The 21,018-nt window shown below is 46.1% G+C and overlaps 1 protein-coding gene across 3 annotated transcripts in view; it reads right to left on the bottom strand.

Annotated features, from left to right (window-relative positions):
* RASSF6 (Ras association domain family member 6) overlaps window positions 1-21,018 on the bottom strand; it is a 106,294-nt gene that overhangs the window by 13,722 nt on the left and 71,554 nt on the right. For all 3 annotated transcript variants that reach the window (XM_082274285.1, XM_082274284.1, XM_082274286.1), the window contains exon 7: window positions 6,987-7,088. In XM_082274285.1, coding sequence (XP_082130411.1) covers window positions 6,987-7,088 — 102 coding nt within the window. The remainder of the gene's footprint in view (window positions 1-6,986; window positions 7,089-21,018) is intronic.

Raw genomic sequence — 21,018 nt, 5'->3', positions numbered from 1 at the left:
ATCTAAAGCCAAATCTTTTTCTTTTGTTTTTTTGCCATCTGAAGAGGGGGTATTCTGTCCACTTTCTATACTGCAGACTCAACAGGAATTTAGAGGATATCTTTCCAATTTGAGGGAAATCCCACTAACAGGGACACAGACAGCAAGGCAAATCTGTGGTATTAACTCCTCACCATCATATCCACATATTTTAAAAAGTTGTGTCCTTTGTTAGGATTTAAACACACATTTACTCTTCTAGTCTCGGTTTGCTTCTATATGTTCTTGTTATCTAATATTTCTTAAAGTTATTGTCAGTGTAGTTTTAAAGCAGTCTATTCTAACCATTTTGAGTAAGGTAATAAGTTGCAGCAGTAACATATATATATACACAGTACAGACCAAAAGTTTGGACACACCTTCTCATTCAAAGAGTTTTCTTTATTTTCATGACTATGAAAATTGTAGAGTCACACTTCAAGAGGAAGTCACCTGAAATGTTTTTCACTTCACAGGTGTGCCCTGTCAGGTTTAATAAGTGTGATTTCTTGCCTTATAAATGGGGTTGGGACCATCAGTTGTGTTGCGCAGAAGTCAGGTGGATACACAGCTGATAGTCCTACTCAATAGACTGTTAGAATTTGTATTATGGCAAGAAAAAAGCAGCTAAGTACAGGAAAACGAGTGGCCATCATTACTTTAAGAAATTAAGGTCAGTCAGTCCGAAAATTTGGGAAAACTTTGAAAGTGTCCCCAAGTGCAGTCACAAAAACCATCAAGCGCTACAAAGAAACTGGCTGACATGCGGACCGCCCCAGGAAAGGAAGACAAGAGTCACCTCTGCTGCGGAGGATAAGTTCATCCGAGTCACCAGCCTCAGAAATCGCAGGTAAACAGCAGCTCAGATTAGAGACCAGGTCAATGGCACACGGAGTTCTAGCAGCAGACACATCTCTAGAACAACTGTTAAGAGGAGACTGTGTGAATCAGGCCTTCGTGGTAGAATATCTGCTAGGAAACCACTGCTAAAGAAAGGCAACAAGCAGAAGAGACTTGTTTGGGCAAAAGAACACAAGGAATGGACATTGGACCAATGGAAATCTGTGTTTTGGTCTAATGAGTCCAAATTTGAGACCTTTGGTTCCAACCACCGTGTCTTCGTGCGACGCAGAAAAGGTGAACGGATGGACTCTACATGCCTGGTTCCCACCGTGAAGCATGGAGGAGGAGGTGTGATGGTGTGGGGGTGCTTTGCTGGTGACACTGTTGGGGATTTATTCAAAATTGAAGGCATACTGAACCAGCACGGCTACCACAGCATCTTACAGCGGCATGCTATTCCATCCGGTTTGCGTTTAGTTGGACCATCATTTATTTTTCAACAGGACAATGACCCCAAACACACCTCCAGGCTGTGTAAGGGCTATTTGACCAAGAAGGAGAGTGATGGGGTGCTGCGCAGTCACCGGACCTGAACCCAATAGAGATGGTTTGGGGTGAGCTGGACCGCAGAGTGAAGGCAAAAGGGCCAACAAGTGCTAAGCATCTCTGGGAACTCCTTCAAGACTGCTGGAAGACCATTTCAGGTGACTACCGCTTGAAGTGTGACTCTAAAATTTTCATAGTCATGAAAGACTATCATAGTCATGAAAGAAATATCAGCTGAAACCGGTAACGGAAATGGAAACGACACGCAGCGAGGAGAGCGAGGAGATCTGAGAGCTGTGTGTGTGTGTAGAGGAGGAGGAGGAGCCGCCGCACGTGCGGAGGAGAGCGGGGGAAGCCGCACTAGGAAGCCGGGGGCCGGGGGCAGGAGCTCGGAGCCTCGGACCAGGGAACCAGTGCGGGGGACAGCCGGGGACAGGAGACGCACGTGCGGAGGAGAGCGGGGGAAGCCGCACTAGGAAGCAGAAGCAGTGCGGGAGACAGCCGGCGGCAGGAGCCGCACGTGCGGAGGAGAGCGGGGGAAGCCGCACTAGGAAGCAGGAGACAGGAGCTCGGAGCCTCAGACCAGGGAACCAGTGCGGGGGAGACAAAGACCGGGACCAGACTGAGACCGAGGGACGTAAGTTGGAAACAATCTGATCTGATCTCCTGGTAGGGGGGCGGGCTGGTGGGGGGACTACAAGTACAAACTACATACAAGTACAAACACTACAGGCAATACAGGCTACTAAGGGGTTACTATAGACTGAGAGGTGCTCTGCGACTTGCGACTGGTGAGTATCTTGCGACTGGTGGGTGAGCATCTTTGCGACTGGTGAGCATCTTTGCGACTGGTAAGTATCTTTGCGACTGGTAAGCATCTTTGCGACTGGTAAGTATCTTTGCGACTGGTGAGCATCTTTGCGACTGGTAAGCATCTTTGCGACTGGTAAGTATCTTGCGACTGGTGAGTATCTTTGCGACTGGTGAGTATCTTGCGACTGGTGAGTATCCTTGCGACTGGTGAGTATCTTTGCGACTGGTGAGTATCTTTGCGACTGGTAAGTATCTTGCGACTGGTGAGTATCTTTGCGACTGGTGAGTATCTTTGCGACTGGTGAGTATCCTTGCGACTGGTGAGTATCTTTGCGACTGGTGAGTATCTTTGCGACTGGTGAGTATCTTGCGACTGGTGAGTATCTTTGCAACTGGTGAGTATCTTTGCAACTGGTGAGTATCCTTGCGACTGGTGAGTATCCTTGTGACTGGTGAGTATCCTTGCGACTGGTGAGTATCTAGTGACTGGTGAGGGTATTAGCGACTGGTGGGTACCCCAGGTTTAGTACCAGGGAAGTTAGAGGTAGTGTAGGTAAGGAAGAGCAGGCCGTTAACATTATCCCCATAGAGTAGTGGGTAATAATGTCCGACAGGATTGGGGATGCCACTCAGTGCACTTCTTGCGGCATGTATGCGTTCCTTGATGAAACAATCGAGGACGAATACTGCTGTGCAAGATGTGAGCGACTTGTTGCTCTGGAAGCCCACATCGTGGATCTAGAGAACACAGTGACAAGACTGCGTGGCATCTACAACCTGGAAAGGAGCTTGGACATTACCCATCAGGCGCTGGCAGGGGTCAGCATAGAGGAGGGAGGAATAGAGGAGACGCAAGCAGCAGAGGTACGCAGCTGGGTGACTGTTAGGAATGTTAGGGGGAGGAGTGTCAGGGAGGCCAGTCCTGAGTTGGTACACCCTAACATGTTTGCCGAGTTGCAGGTTGAGGGGGATATCAACTCAGGGGTGGCAGAGCTGGAGCATGCACCCTCCCCCAGCTGCCAGGGGAGGGGCGGCTCCAGGAAGAAGGGGGGCCGTAACTCAGGAAAGGTTAGAAAGATTGTGGTAGTGGGGGACTCAATTATCAAGAGGACAGAGAGGGCAATCTGTAAAAAAGATCTCGTGAACCGAACAGTTTGTTGTTTACCGGGCGCCCGAGTTCGGCACATCGCAGATCTGGCAGACAGATTGTTGTGCGGGGCTGGGGATGACCCAGCGGTCATGGTGCATGTGGGCACTAATGACAAAGTTAAAGGTAGGTGGAGGATCCTTAAGAACGATTTCAGGGACTTAGGTAATAGATTGAGGAAAAGGACCTCCAAGGTGGTTTTCTCTGAAATACTGCCTGTACCTCGAGCCACACAGGAGAGGCAGAAGGAGATTAGGGAACTTAACAAGTGGCTGAGGAATTGGTGTAGGAAGGAGGGGTTTGGGTTCCTGGAGAACTGGGCTGACTTCTCAGTCGGCTACCGGCTCTTTAGTAAGGATGGGCTGCACCTTAATGGGGACGGTACAGCTCTTTTGGGGAGAAAGATGGCCACCGAGTTGGAGGGGCTTTTAAACTAGGAGACGGGGGGGAGGGCTCAGAAGTAGAATCAGTCAGGAGGGAGCAGAGGACTGAAGACAGTTGTAGGGTCAGCAGCGACATTAGGTCAACAACATCAATTGGCGGGTCTGTGCGGGAAAACAGCAGACCAAACAAAAATAAACATAACCGCCAATCACGTTTAACTTCCGTAAAACTAAGAGGGGTATATGCTAATGCCAGGAGCCTAGCTAATAAGATGGATGAGTTGGACATGTTAGTACATGAGGAGGACATAGACCTTGTGGGAATAACAGAAACTTGGTTCGACCCCTCACATGACTGGCTGGCAAATATCCAAGGGTATTCTGTGTACCGGAAGGACAGGGTAGGAAAAAGAGGGGGAGGGGTATGTCTCTATGTCAAGAACAATATAAAGGTGCTAGAAAGGAGTGACATTACGGATGGGATGAGCATGGATTTAGAATCTGTGTGGGTTGAACTCGATAGGGAAGAAGATAAGGGAAAAGTAGTTGTGGGGGTTTGCTATAGGCCACCTAACCAAGGGGAGGAGGTAGAGCTGGAATTTTTAGCACTAATAGGTAAAGCGGCAAAACTGGGATCAGTCATCATATTGGGGGACTTCAATTATCCCGACATTGACTGGGAAGAGGGGACTGCACACTCGCATAAGGCCCGTCTATTCACGGAAACCTTACAGGATAACTACATGTCACAGTTGGTGGATTCCCCTACTAGAGAGAATGCAATCCTGGATCTATTGATCACTAATGACCCAGACATAATCTCGGAGGTAGGAGTCCAGGACAATCTGGGCTCTAGCGATCACAGGATGATCACATTTAGTATAAATAACAATATAAAAAGGCAAGTGGGGAACATAAGAACCCTAAACTTCAGAAGGGCAGACTTTCCAAAATTGTACTCAATGATGGAAAGGGTAAACTGGGACCAAACCCTGGGATCCCTGACCACTGAGGAAAAATGGGAATGCTTTAGGAACATATTAAGCAAAGGCATCTTGCAGTGCATTCCTATGGGGAATAAATTTAGAAGAGACAAAGCCAAACCTGGCTGGCTAAACCGTAGCGTTAAAAAACTTATTAGGGGAAAAAAATTGGCCTTCAAGAAATATAAATCAGAGGGCACAGTATCGGCCTTCCAGCAATACAAGGAGGAAAATAAGAAGTGTAAACACGAAATCAAGATGGCTAAAATCAACTTTGAGAGACAAATAGCGGAGGATAGTAAAAAAAACCCAAAGAAATTCTTTAAATATATCAACAGCAAAAAAACTAGGGCAGAGCATATTGCACACATAATTAACGATGATGGGAGGATGGTTACAGAGGACACTGAAAAAGCAACCGTGCTGAATGCTTTTTTCTCGTCAGTCTTTACACAGGAAAAGGAGGGGTACACTGACCATGACTGTATGATTAGTAGTAATACACAGGACTTGCCACTATGGCTAACAGAGGGGGTAATCAGGGAAAGACTGGATAAACTTAACACAAACAAATCACCAGGCCCGGATGGCGTACATCCGAGAGTGCTCAAGGAACTCAGTATGGTTATATCTAGACCACTGTTCCTAATCTTTGCTGACAGTATTAGGACAGGAGATGTACCAGGGGATTGGAGGAAGGCTAACGTGATTCCGATATTCAAAAAGGGCCAGAGACATATCCCGGGAAATTATAGGCCTGTCAGTCTGACATCAATAATATGTAAACTTTTGGAGGGGATGATAAGGGACTATATCGTAGAGTATGCTAAAGACAACAACATCATCAGTAGTAACCAACACGGGTTTACAAATGGGCGTTCTTGTCAAACCAATCTCTTAGCATTCTACGAGGAAGTGAGCTGTGAGCTAGATAGGGGGAGACCAGTGGATGTGGTGTACTTGGATTTCGCTAAGGCGTTTGATACAGTTTCCCACAAGCGCTTAATTTATAAAATAAGGTCTGCAGGTATCGACAGCAGGGTTTGCTCTTGGATACGGAACTGGCTAAAAGGCCGTGTCCAAAGGGTGGTAATAAACAGCGCATACTCAGACTGGGCTGAGGTAGTAAGCGGGGTGCCCCAGGGCTCAGTCCTGGGACCAACCTTGTTCAATTTATTCATAAACAGCATTGAGGACGGGATCAGTAGTTCGTTATCAATTTTTGCAGATGACACAAAATTGGCCAGGGCAATAACTGCACAGCATGAAGCAGATATCCTACAGAATGACCTGGACAAAATTACGGAGTGGGCGACATGGCAAATGAGGTTTAATGTGGAGAAGTGTAAGGTTTTGCACTTGGGGACCAAAAACATAAAAACACAATACATGTTAGGAGGGGAACCCTTGGGGGACTCAAAAATGGAGAAAGATCTGGGAGTCTTGGTTGATGATAGATTAGGCAACAGCATGCAATGCCAAGCGGCAGCTTCCAAAGCCAACAGAATATTAGCATGCATAAAGAAAGGGATGTATTCCAGAGATAAGACTATAATCCTTCCACTTTATAAAACTCTGGTCCGACCGCATCTGGAGTATTCTGTCCAGTTCTGGTTGCCAGTCCTCAGGAGGGATGTGTTGGAGCTGGAGAGAGTCCAGAGAAGGGCAACTAAACTAATTAGGGGATTGGAGGACCTTACCTATGAAGAGCGGCTGCAATCGCTCGATTTATTTTCCCTGGAGAAGAGACGTCTGAGAGGGGACATGATAGCAATTTATAAATATCTTAATGGGGATCTCAGCTTAGAAAAAAAGCTGTTCATTCGAAGGAATTGCATGAGGACTCGAGGACATACAATGCGATTAGAGGAGAAGCGTTTTAACCTCAGGCAACGTGGGGGGTTCTTTACTGTTAGGGCTACAAGATTGTGGAATTGTCTACCACAAGAGGTGGTTTCTGCGGGTAGTATGGTGACTTTCAAAAGACTCTTAGACTTGCATCTCAAGGATCAGGAGATAAAGGGCTATGTTAGATGATTACAGTCACACACACCTACACAGGTTGAACTGGATGGACTATTGTCTTTATTCAACCTCACCTACTATGTAACTATGTAAAATAAAGAAAACTCTTTGAATGAGAAGGTGTGTCCAAACTTTTGGTCTGTACTATATATATATATATATATATATGTAACCATTGATTACATCCATTACAATATAAAGATAGGATACTGGGCACATGCTACCTACCATGAACTTATGTAATAATTGCTCAATGACTTCTTTTGTTTTCATAGTGCTGTTAATCATAACCTTTGTCTCGGAGCCAAAAGCTGGAGTGAATATAGAGGTCTGTGAATAATAAAATATCAATTAGTACACATTTCATTTCTAATAGCATGAGCTAACACATGCATCCTGAAAGTGGTTCTAAACCCTTAATTAGAAAAAATAAAAAAGAGAGACCTTTACCAGTGCCGCATCCTAATAGAGTATAAACTAACAAAAAATTGCAAGACACAGTCCTGCTATGATGGACTTTATTGGCACTAACATGAGACAAACTTGATCTATTGTTAAAAATGATCATACGTCTAATAAAGGATTATTTTTACCAATAGATGAAGTTTGTCTCATGTTAGTGTCACTAAAGTCCACCATAGCAGGACTGTGTCTTGCAATTTTTTGTTAGTATAAACTCTTACAAACACCCTCCTACATATATCCCTCCTCCTCTATAGATCCTTCTACATAAGTTGTGCCTGTTTAGCTGCAGTTATCTCTTCTCTCCAGCCATTTAAAGTGCAGAATTTATACAGCTTGTCTGAGCTTTCAGAAATCAGGGGGCAGGGAGCTAAAGTCACATTATGCAGAGCTCAGTGAGGAGAGCTGAGAGCTGACTGGAGGGAAGAGACACATTTCCTTCACATTGAACACAGGAACAGAAATGTGGCTGCCAGTCACAGGCTGTGTGCTGGAGCTCCCTCCCCTGTCACCTTTTATCTCTTGGTGTCAGGAGAACCTGCAAGACGTGACTTATGCAGATAGCAGAGGAATGAGGCAGTAGACACAAATGACACTTAGTGCTCTGCATTGAGACAAAAAGCACACTACTGTAAATAGAGGGATATGCTTTATTCATATTTCATGTCAGAATTTTACAAGCAGTTTAAAGTGACCCTGTCATAACATACAACTTTCATAAACAAGTAGACCTGCAAGATAAGAGATAGAGGACTTACTTTTTTACTGCCCATGCTGCAAGAATGCTGCTCTGTTCAGTAAGGGTTTTCCTTCAAAGTCTGCAAGGAAACCAAAACTTCTGGGAGTGTCAAACTTCTGGATCACCCACCGCTCTCATTATTTCCTCTCTAGTGCCTTCACATCACTATAGAATAGAAAATTGATGTGAATCTCAACAGGAGGAACCAAAAAGATCTACGGGGGGACCCAGGAGATTGCCACTTCTGGAATGTTGTATGTTATAACAGGGTCACTTTTAAACAGTATATGCAAACTATGTATGTATGTATATATGTATGACTTTGCCGTCCAACCATTGTCCATAGATGGCCAGGCAGCTGCTTCCGCCTGCCTGGGAGGCCATTTTAACCACTTCAAGTTTGGGACAATTCTGGCATTCCTTCCCTTCATGTAAAAAAACATATTTTTTTGCTTGAAAACTATATAGAACCCCCAAACATGCAGAGGCTCTAGGGAATAAAATGGTGGGTGCATTTTTTCTTAGCACACAATATTGGCATAGTCGTTTTTCAAATGAAAATGTTCTCTTTAAAGTGGAGCCCCACCAAAAAGGGAAAGTTCCGCTTTAAGGACTCGTTCTCCACTCCTCTTGCACAACTGGCACTTTTGAAGCACGGGTGGGGGGAGCAGGTACACAATTTCGACAGGTACCTGCCTCTCACTTCTGCACGGAAGTTCTCTTTTCTCCCTACCCCTGCAGTCTTCTGGGACACTGACAGATCCCAGAAGACAGCTTCCACCATTCCCAATGTGCAGTGCGACTCGCGCATGTGTAGTTGGCACCCGGCTGTGAAGCCCTAAGCTGTCACAGCCGGGTGCCCATAGTTAAGATGTAGGCACCGCCGAGGGAGGACAGAGGATGAAGACAGCTGGGTGAGTGGTTGTTCTTTAAAAGTCAGCAGCTACAGTTTTTTTAGCTGCTGACCTTTATTTTTTTGACAGGTGGCTGGAACTCCTCTTTAACCACTTAAGGACTGCCTACTGCAGTTTTACTGTGGCAGGTAGCCCCTCCTTGTGCGCCTGCTGCTAGGGGGCCAGTGCCGCTGCCGGTAGCACGCTCCCACCCCCCACTCGGCAGCAGGGACTCCGATGCACGGGGCTGGTGGCTCTAAATTGCCGCCGTCCACCTGCGATCGCTCCCCGCTGAGAGAGAACGGTCACCTATTGTAAACACAGCTGACCGTTCTTCTCTCTGGAATGATCACAGAGTGCCTGTGATCCTTCTATATAGGATCACAGGTCTCTATGATCATTTCAAAAGCCCACCCTCCCCCAGTTAGAAACACTCCCCTAGGTTTACATTTAACCCCTTGATCACCCACTGTGTTAACCCCTTCCCTGCCAGTGTCATTATCACAGTAACAGTGTATATTTTTAGCTGCAATGTCGCAGTCCCGGTAAAAATCGCAGATCGCCGCCATTACTAGTAAAAAAATAAAAAAAAAAACAATAAAAATGTCATAAATCTTTTCCCTGGTTGGTAGACGCGATAACTTTTGCGCAAACCAATCAAAATACGCTTATTGTGATTTTTTTTTTTACCAAAAATATGTAGCAGAAAACAAATTGGCCAAAAATGATGAATGTTATATAGCAGAATGTAAAAAATAATGTTTTTTTTTTTCAGAAATGTCGTTCTTTTTTGGTTTATAGCGCAAAAAATAAAAATCGCACAGATGATCAAATACCACCAAAAGAAAGCTCTATTTGTGGGGAAAAAATGGACATCAATGGTATTTGGGTACAGTGTCGCACGACTGTGCACTTTTCCGTTAAAATAACACAGTGCCAAATCGCAAAAAATGGCCTGGTCATTAAGGGGGCAAATCCTTCCGGTCCAGAACCAGTTATGCAATTAAATAACAAATTGTTTGGTAAAATATAAAAGATGATGTTATGCCAAGTAAGTAGATACCAAACATATAACACTTTAAAATTGAGTCCGCCCATATGGAACGGCACCAAACTACGGTACCTAAAAATCTCTGTAGGCGAAACTTTTAAAGCCTTTACAGGTTAGCAGCTTAGAGTTAGAAGATTTCTGGGACTAAAATCATTTCCCTCGCTCTTTTGTTCATGGCGATACATATGCATGCAAGATCTACGTGTGCATTCGCATATGTGCGTAAGCACGAGGGTGCTTTACATTTTTTTATTTTATTATTTATTGTACTTAAAAAACTTTTTTTACACTGTATCTTTATTTTTTTATATATTTTATTGCTATTAGAAGGGTAGAACACGATCCCTTGTGATAGCATAGGCCAAGACAGGTCCTCTTTATGGAGAGATCTGGGGTTTATTAGACCCCAGATCTCTCCCCTGCCCTCCAAAGCATCTGATCAAACCAAAATCGTTTTGATCAGATGCTTGTACAAGCCAGTAACGGTTTGTTTACATTAGACCGAAACTTTCCGGTTTCTGACATCACACAGTGGGAGGAACAACATCAGTTTTTCTTACTGTGTGTCCCAGGAACCGGATGCCGCCAATCTCATCCTTACCAGGGGCAGCGATGGGAGGGGGGTGGGAAAAATAATCCAGCGGCCCTAAAAAATGATAACTCAATCATTTCATCACGGTCTTAAAAAAATATTATAGATGCATCATTTTTTGCAGATAAAAATGTGCATTTATTAATATTATTTTTTTGAACTACCTAGAGCGCCCACTAGCTCCCTTGTAGTTCCTTGAGAACTACAAGCTGTCAGCTGAAAAGGATGTCAGTACTTGTAGTTAATTTATTCACAGATATCTTTGAATGAATGACGTGGGTTTGTGGGCGGAGCCCGACATGGCCACGTTATTTTCAAATTGTGGCAGCAGATGAAGGGAGAAGATCCCCGTCCCACTGTCACAATGGGGAAGAGAGGGGAGATTGGCGAGAGGCTGCAGGAGTGGGAACACGTTACATGTTCCACCCTTAAAAAGGTGAACTTATCCTTTAATAGGTTCAGAGAAATTATTAAATCTCTGTCTGTATTCTGTATGCAGAAACGCATATGTAATGGTAGAGTTTCTTTTTTTTTTTTGATTGTGCTGATCTTTATATGAGTCTGTTAGACTTTTGCCAGTGGCACAGTAATAAAACGCATATTTTGTGGGTGCAAAGGCTGTGCCATATGTGTGCTGTGTATACACAGTTTAGATTCAAGTCTACCACTAGTCAGCGCCATTCCATTTCCCCTCTCCTTAGTGCCCAAGGTGCCGAGGTCTTTCACAATCCTAGCCATGCCTCTGTTTATAAGTCTTTCTAAAATAAGATTAATCTTCAGAACTTTAGTATTTTGTTTTGCTACTTAAATCTCAGATAGTTTTGGGTTACAATGTGCCTATATTTTTTTTCATGGGGTAGCAAAGCCTTCTTAAAACTTAACAGAGGAAGAAAATTGTCCGTATTGCAGTTCCTAATATTGCCACTAGATGTCACAAAAATGCAACTTTCTAGAACTTGACAACTCAAGTCACTACTGTAATCTGCACCACACTAATTAAAAGGATCTAACTATAAAATCTGAAATTGCTATTTGACCATTTTACTTTGGAATCAAACTATTGTCTTCAATGTACACTAAAATCTATAAATGAAAGTATTTTTGTTTCTGTTGACTTTTTTTCTGATATGTCAGCACTTTTTTTTACCAATCTGTCCAATTTTCTTATTAGAAACCTAAAGAAATACAAAAATGTATGTGTGTGTGTGTGTACATATATATATATATATATATATATATATATATATATATATATATATATATTAGGGATGCACCGAATAATCGGCGGCCGAACATTATTCGGCCGAAAATAGAAAAAATAGCACTTTCGGTGTTCGGCCGAATAAGTCAAAAGGCCGAATAATTTTGTGCCGAATAATAGGGCTGAACGATAGTCGATATGATATTGACCATCGTTCTGTGGCCGTAGGCGATATTCATATCGCCGAGGTCACGATATTTACAGGGGGAAGGGACTCGGAGGAGGACAGGAGGACTCACAGACTTCCGTGTTAGGCAGGGGAAGCCGGGACACTTCAGCGGTGAGCATACATACATTACTCACTCGTGCACTGCAGCCCGCCCCACACATTCAGTGAGTCTTACTCTCCTCCCTAGTTTTTTCAATGGCACATTCAGGAAGCCAATCACGCCGTGATTAGCTGCACAGTGAACCAATCACGCGTGCCTGCACACCTGATTGGTTCCGCTGTGCCGCTACTCGCGGCGTGATTGGCTTCCTGAATGTGCCATTGAAAAAACTAGGGAGGAGAGTAAGACTCACTGAATGTGTGGGGCGGGCTGCAGTGCACGAGTGAGTAATGTATGTATGCGGCTGTGCTCCTTTCCAGGCTCCTACTAGTCCACCTCCAGCCTCCTACTACCACCACTATGAGAGACTGTCTGTCACTGTATAATCTGATCAAGTCCACACTGACACTGACTGACTGTCACTGAGTAATTGATGTTACCACATTAACCCTGACCTGCCCTGTATCTGCAATTAAAATTTACAAGGCTGCCTGCATGCTTCCTAATTTCCATTCCCAGCATCCTTCCCAATCCCTACAGTGTCACTAACATTAACCCTATGGTACAAGGCTGCAGTGTGCACTGAATCCCATTCCCTACAGTAACATTTGGGGAGAGAGAGAGACATGAGAGGACAAGAGAGAGAGAGAGGACAAGAGAGAGAGAGAGAGACATGAGAGGACAAGAGAGAGAGAGAAGAGAGAGGACAAAAAACTGGCAAAATAAATGGAAAAAATGCAAAACACCGCGTTCGGTATTCGGCCTTCGGCCAAACATTTTATTATTATTCGGCTTCGGCCAAGAATTTCATTTCAGTGCATCCCTAATATATATATATATATATATATATATATATATATATATATATGTAGCGGGGTTAAACATGCCTAAAGACACTGTTTGATATGTGGGAAGGAACTAGGCTCCCTCTAGTGGTAGCTGCATGGAATTTCCCGGGCTGTGACTTCCTTTTCACAAGATGAAGAAACTACATCTCCCAGGCTGCTTTGCAAGATCCAGGAACTAGGCTCCCTCTAGTGGTAGCTGCATGGAATTTCCCGGGCTGTGACTTCCTTTTCACAAGATGAAGAAACTACATCTCCCAGGCTGCTTTGCAAGATCCAGGGTGCACGGCTGCACCGCACGGCACTATGGGGGAGGTTATTTAAAGGAAGAGAGAAGCGCGCGAATGGGGGGCCTTTCTGCGCTGGACTCTGAGGAACCAGCGAGCGAGAGTGAAGGACTGACACTGGATATTGGGCCAGAGCCTTTTAGCCTGGAGGGACGACGTGGAACCGTCCCATCTCAAGCACGAGGCACATTCCTGGAGGTCATACTGCTGTTTGCCGAGACCGGAAGTCATCCGCCAGAAGGATCCCGCGCGGCTGGCATATAGCCAAAGGACTGAGACCGCAGTGGAAGCGCGCGAAGGAGAAACTTCTGTTGGTGAGAGGGCACATGCCCAATAACTGACTTTATCTGCTGAAGAGACAGTTTTATCTACAGATAGCGGTAGCGCAGCAGGAGGTGATAAAACCCCGGGGTTTATCACCATACTCTCTCAGGAGACTCATAGACAAACAATAAGGTCTGTAAAGGAGTCGCCAGAGGCTTATCTCTCTCGCAGAAGTTATTGCTCAGTTACGCAGACACCCTGCGGTGACAACTAACAGCTCGTTGTTTTCTCTCTCTTGATCTTTATTCCTAATCTGGATTACAAATGAGCTCTATTCAATAACCTTGCTAGCGAAGATCAACAAGAAAGAAGAGAACTCTGGGGGAGGGACTCAGATAGGCCCACCTACCTGGTACTGTGTCTAGCCTTAATGCAGGAGGAGTGTGGGGGTATTCTTTTACCTTTTTAAAGCTGTTTTAAATAACCTTTTATGGACTTGTATTGTATTGTATTGTATCTCCCCTATTCAATTTGATATATAGTAAACTAAGTTTGGTTAATTACAATCTTGTGCGTTGTTCCATTGTGTCACCCAGAAGGACTACTATTCAAGAAGGTAACAAGGTATTGTTGCATAGTGAAGTATTGTATTCCAACCTGTGTATCTATTTGATAGTCCAGTCCTATTCTGGGTCAGTTGTGCCTGAGGAGGGATCGAGCCAATTTGATTGGGTTGTTAGGCAGGGTGTAGACCCAATAATATAATCAGCAGCTCCTGCGGGGGTGGTGCTACACGTGGGGGCTCGTCCGGGATTTCTACAGTCCTGCAACACAACCCTCTCAGCCCCAGAATCCCCTCCCACGCAGAAATGGATCCTGTCGCTGCTGCTGAGTGGTGCAAGGAAGAGAATGTCATAGTGGAAAATGGCCTGGTGGTTGAAATCAAGGGAGAAGCCTGGACTGAAGAAAAGCTCCTCCCTGTTTTAAGGGCACTATCCACAGACAGGAAATTCTGGGTGATTGACATAAAAACTGACACCACTGCCCCACACACGTATGCACTGTGTGAGTGGAGGAAAGGGGTCCCTGATTATTTCAATGGAAACAGTGTAAAAACTATTGACCAAACAGAACTTTTCCTGATACATCCAGGAGTTCCTACTGCGGGTCCCTCATCCACCACCCCTGGGGTATCCAGCCAAGAAAAAGGTGTCCAAGAAGGGCATCCTGAGTCATCACCTTTGTCGACTTTTAGCTCAGAACTGTGTGCTGTTCTTGGGGAGATTGTGGCAAAATGTAGCAGGGACTCCTCGAGCTATCTGATGACTGGATATAGGAAGCTCCGGACATTCTCTGGGAAACAGCCTGTGCCTTCAGCAGAAGATGGGTTCGAAGAGTGGCTAGATACCGCCACTCAGGCTTTGGAGGAATGGGAGGTACCAGAACAGCACAAGAAGCAGAGGATCACAGAGAGTTTAAGGGGACCTGCATTAGAGGCTGTACGTAATCTAAAGCTTAGCAAGAAGAACTGCACTGCACAGGATTATTTGGACATTCTGCAAGATGTGTTTGGTCGGACGGAGAACGCGGCTGAACTTCTCTACCAGTTGGACCACTGTTATCAAGAAGAGGGGGAGAAGTTGTCCGAATTCATTAAACGTCTGGATAGGATTATCCACCAGATTCTGTTAAAGAAAGGAATAGACCCCCGGAAAATAGATGAGACTCGTGCACGACAGGTTCTGAAAGGGGCTCAACCTTTAGATCCCATTGCCATACTGTTACGAACTCGTCGAGATGGCGGCATTCTAGAATACCCCGATCTGATTCGAATGGTCAGAGAGGAAGAGGTCATGTTGGACAACAAGAAGAAAAGTCGGCAGTTTGACTCAACTGCCCGGGTTGGAGTGATAAGTGTGGAAGAGGGTGACTCTCAAGTTGAACTCCTAAAGACCCAAGTGTCTCAGTTGATAGAAATGGTGTCCATCCTGACTGGTCAGGTATCCACTCTACCCAAGGGGAGTATATCGGAGAGGCCAGATGAACCTGTTAGTCTCAGCACAGATCCAGAGCCACGGCCTGCAAGATTGTTAACTTGTTTCAACTGCGGGGGAGTTGGGCATGTTAGAAGGGTATGTCCCAGCTCAGGAAATGCTGCCGCGAAACCTCGCGAGCCAGCGGGAAACTTCAGAGGACACCGGTGAAGGAGTCAACCGGGTGTCCGCCAGTCTTAAGGGACTCCAGAAGTGGTGCAGGATCAGGGAAACTGAGTCAGGGGGTCAGACCCAAATATAACACCCCCAGTTCTAGACTCCGGGTTACTGAGGGAAGGAAAGTCAATGCACACCGGATTCGGCGGGGGCCTAGATCAAGGAAGAAAAAGGAGAAGAGGGCCAGGGTACAGAGAACTGAATCAGATAACAAGGCTACATCAAGAGAATTCCCAACTAACTTGGTCGGGCCCTCCCCAGTGGTCTCGGTTCAGGTGGAAGGAATTTACACAAGAGCCCTCCTTGACACAGGGGCCCAGGTGACTCTTTTGTATAGAGACTTCTATGATAAATATCTTACCCATCTACCTTTGCAGAAGTTGGAAGATCTGGAGATATGGGGTATTGGGACCCAAAGTTTTCCCTATGACGGGTATCTGCCAATCAAGTTGACCTTTGATCCATCAGTGGCTGGTGAAGCGGAAACCTTCGACACCTTAGCGGTGGTCTGTCCTCTTCCACCAGGGGCCAACAAAAGCTCTCTCATCGTAGGAACAAACACTGACCTGGTAAGGCGCCTTCTGATACAACTGGTCCAGGGACAAGATGCTCAGGCGCCAAGGATCCATCCCATGCTACGGCAGGCCTACCAACGATTAGTGTTGGAGCAAGAGACCCCCGCAGAAGGAGTTGGACGACTCTGGAAGCTGGATAGAGCAGAAAAGGTCTTACAGCCAGGAGAGGTGGCCTGTTTTAAGGCTTCTGTTAAACTCACATGGCAACAGCCGGGTCCCTTCATTATCTTTGAATCAGGTCAAAAGGAGAGACAGAGAGGGATAGAAGTGATCCCTGAGGTGATCCCTTTGAAGGTGTTACAGGAAAACCGTGGAAGGGTTTTAGTGAGTGTCAGAAACACCTCTATTACACCAGTGAAGGTACCGGCCAGAGTGCTCCTGGGCCAAGTCAACCCGGCTACCCCAGTTGCCCCCATTGATTTCAAAGAAAAGGAACAGGGTGAAGCGGTTATAGAGGAGCTTTGCTCTGGAAACGCTGCCCTCCCGCCGGAATGGGTGAAGAGGGCCAAGGCACAACTTGCTCGATGGAGGGAAATATTCTCTAAGGACGAGTTTGACGTGGGATGTGCCAGGAGCGCCACTCATAAGATCCGCCTGAGTGAGGACAAGCCTTTCAGGGAGAGAGTCCGGCGAGTCCCCTTAGGTGACTTAGAAGATCTACGTCAACAGCTGGCAGAGCTCAAAAAGATCGGGATTATCCGAGAATCCAGGAGCCCGTATGCTTCCCCGATAGTGGTAGTCCGGAAGAAAAATGGATCTTTGAGGCTTTGTATCGACTACCGAACACTGAACAGAAGAACCATCCCAGACCAGTATACCACTCCTCGAATCGAAGATGCCCTACAGAGTCTGTCAGGGGCGAAGTGGTTCAGTGTGATGGACTTAAAGAGTGGGTATTATCAGATCCCCATGCACCCTGAAGATCGGGAGAAAACAGCCTTCATCACCCCTGTGGGGTTCTTTGAGTTCAATCGCATGCCTCAGGGGTTGTCCGGGGCCCCTGCTACCTTCCAAAGGCTGATGGAGAGGACCGTTGGAGATATGAATTTGATAGAGGTACTGGTATACTTGGATGATGTTATCGTGTTTGGCAGAACTTTAGAAGAACATGAGGAGAGGTTGGAAAAGGTCTTGAAGAGGCTACATGAAGAAGGTCTGAAACTTTCTCCTGAGAAGTGCCAATTCTATCAGTCCTCGGTCCATTACCTGGGCCATATCGTGTCTGAAGAAGGGGTGGCCACTGACCCGGACAAGCTGGATGCTGTTGCTTCCTGGCCGAGACCCACAAATGTGACCGAACTCCGGTCATTCTTGGGCTTTTGCTCCTATTACAGGAGGTTTGTGGAGGGGTTCGCCCAGATTGCCCGACCCCTAAATGAGCTCCTGAAGAATGAAGAAGATGATGTCCCTGAGTTGGTAAAGCCGGCGAAGTCCACCATAGGCCCCCGGAAGGCTAAGGAATCCATCCAGGATCAGTGGACCCCGGAATGCGAAGGGGCCTTTGTCCAGCTGAAGGAAACCCTAACCACTGCCCCTGTGTTGGCCTATGCGGACCCCACAAAACCATATGAACTGCATGTTGATGCCAGCCGAGATGGGCTGGGGGGGGTACTTTATCAGGAGCATGAGGGTCATCTGCGACCTGTTGCCTATGTGAGCAGAAGCCTACTGCCTGCTGAAAGGAATTATCCTACTCACAAACTTGAATTCTTGGCCTTGAAGTGGGCAGTGGTTGACAAATTGAAAGACTACCTGTACGGAGCTGAATTCATTGTCAAGACAGATAATAATCCCCTCACCTATCTGTTGACTACGGCCAAGCTGGATGCAACAGGACATCGATGGTTGGCTGCCCTCTCTAGCTTCAATTTTAGCCTGAAGTATCGGCCAGGAATCGGAAATAGGGATGCAGATGCCCTATCCAGAAGGTTGCATGTTCCACAGGAACCTGCGGAAGAATGGACTCATTTGGCTCCAGAAGGGGTGCGTGCCCTATATCAGGGAACTGAATTTCGATCCCGAGGAGGGTCAAGAGCAGAAGAGATTGGGGTTTCGGCTATCGGAGTACCCAAATGCTACTGCCAGGTGACCCAAGTTGAAGGGGAGGGTTTGCCCCGGCTGTCCAAAAGGGACTTGCGGAAGGAGCAGTTGGAAGACCCTTTGGGAAAACTTCTCTTGGAAGCCCTGGAGATCCAGAGCCCTGAGTTGCTTCTAACTGACTCCCCTCAGGGGGCCCGTCTGTTGCATAGAGAGTGGACCCGGTTACAGATCAGAGAAGGAGTGGCCTACCGGAGAGGTCCATCTGAAGATCTGGAGGAGAAGTGGCAACTGTTCTTACCAGCTAAATACAGAGAGGGAGTTCTGGCCGCTCTTCATGATAATCATGGCCATCTGGGGCCCGAAAGAACCTTTCAGCTTGTCAGGGACAGGTTCTACTGGCCTTGTATGAGGGCCGAAGTTGAAGGATACTGTCATTCTTGTGTCCGGTGTATACAGAGGAAGACTCTGCCACGTCAAGCAGCCCCAATGGGCCATCTACAAAGTCAGGGACCCATGGAGCTGGTGTGCATTGATTTCCTTTGCTTAGAGCCTGATCTGAGTGGCCAGGGGAATGTCCTTGTGGTAACAGACCATTTTACCAGATATGCTCAAGCATTCCCAACAAGGGATCAGAAGGCCTCAACGGTAGCCAAAGTTCTTGTAGAGAAGTTCTTTGTACATTATGGGTTACCACAGCGCCTCCATTCTGATCAGGGAAGGGACTTTGAAAGCAGACTGATCAAGAGACTGTTAGATATGTTAGGCATTCAAAAGACTAGAACCACTCCCTACCATCCACAGGGGGATGCCCAGCCTGAACGATTTAACAGGACTCTTTTGGATATGTTGGGGACTTTGAGCTCAGAGAAGAAACAGCATTGGGGCAGGCACGTAGCTGCCATTGTGCATGCCTACAACAGCACTGTCAGTGATGCTACTGGATATTCCCCTTATCGGCTGATGTTTGGAAGGGAGGCTCGGTTGCCAGTGGATTTGGCCTTTGGCATTTCGCCTGATCATACCTCTTCAGCATCGCATAGAGGATATGTGGACCGACTGCGGAAGAGTCTGAAAGCGGCCTATGACAAGGCTCAGGCCACATCTGATCAACGTGGACTGCGGAATAAAAAAAATTTCGACCTAAAAGTTCGGATCCATGACCTGCAACCAGGGGACAGGGTTTTGTTGAGAAACTTGGGTGTCCCGGGAAAACACAAGTTGGCAGACCGCTGGAAGTCCCAACCTTATGTTATCTGCAAGCAACTGCCAAACCTTCCTGTGTACCAAATTCGGCCTGAAGGAAGTGTGGGTCCATTGAAGGCTTGGCATCGGAACCATTTGCTGCCTCTCTCTGAAGCGGTTCGTATGCCCCCTGTGGAAGACTTGTCAGAGGCCCCTTCGACTTCTCGCCGGTCCAGACCAGTTACCAGATCTCAGACGACGCTCCCAGATGAGGGAGAGGGAAGTTCTCCATCTGAAGATTTGGAAGATGAAGAGGAGGTACCCGACTGGTTGTGGTCATCTCAGTTGCCAGAACCCACACCTGCCTCCCTGTCTTCATCTGACTTGGCTGATAGAGGAGCCCTTCGGGCAGAAGCCCCTGAATTCATACCCTTTCATATGCTTCCAGAAGAAGCAGCTGAGGATGAAGATCCTGAGGAGGAGGTTGCACCCTTCTCTGAAGAAGAACTGACCTCTCTTGAACCATCAGGTTCCTCTGTGTTGGAACATGAGGAGGGGGACATTGAAGAATCCTCAGAAGTGCCTGATCCTAGCACCTCTGAGAGCATGCCTCCACGGGAACAGAGGGAAAGGAGAGTCATTCACCCACCTAAGAGACTGACCTATGATCAATTGGGTGAATGTTCGGAAGAAGCTGTTTTTACCTCCAAAAGATCTCCTGACCAGCCTAGTTCCTCCACTGTAGATTTGGTGGGGGACAACCCTAGCTCACCCCCAGGCACAACTGTACAAGCCACCCAAGTTTTGGGGGGTCTGTGAGAGATCATGAGAACAAAGTATTGAAGTAGAAAACGTTTGCATTTAAGTTTGTACATAAGGATATTGGGTTTGGCCATTATAATAAGCACAGTTTTTGATGTTCACAATTTGGTTTACTTTGTGAGTTAATGTTTGCGCACATTTTGTTGCTCTGACCTCACTATATGTTTTTTTCTCTTTCTCACCTTTTGATGTTTTTTTTCAACACAAACTTTAAGATGTAAGTGTTTAAGAAATTGCAAAGGCACATGTGCTTTTTAAAGGAGCACTATATAAAAGCACTAGAAATCAGCACTATATTAACACTGTAGAAATCACTTATGTGTTTATTAATTGCACTTTATCGTTTTACTGTTGCACTGCTATTAGAATACAAAATTGGATGTATTCAGATTGACTTATTTCAGCAAAATGTTAATGTTTTTGTTGTATAATGCCAACCTATGCACTAGGGTACATACTGTTGACCTCTTTGGGGACCAAAGTTTCTCAAGTGGGGGGAGTGTGTAGCGGGGTTAAACATGCCTAAAGACACTGTTTGATATGTGGGAAGGAACTAGGCTCCCTCTAGTGGTAGCTGCATGGAATTTCCCGGGCTGTGACTTCCTTTTCACAAGATGAAGAAACTACATCTCCCAGGCTGCTTTGCAAGATCCAGGAACTAGGCTCCCTCTAGTGGTAGCTGCATGGAATTTCCCGGGCTGTGACTTCCTTTTCACAAGATGAAGAAACTACATCTCCCAGGCTGCTTTGCAAGATCCAGGGTGCACG

Source organism: Pelophylax lessonae (genome assembly GCF_965119305.1).
Source record: "Pelophylax lessonae genome assembly, chromosome: 1".
In the NCBI taxonomy this organism is placed as follows: domain Eukaryota; kingdom Metazoa; phylum Chordata; class Amphibia; order Anura; family Ranidae; genus Pelophylax; species Pelophylax lessonae.
This window is presented reverse-complemented; position numbering and strand designations above follow the sequence as displayed.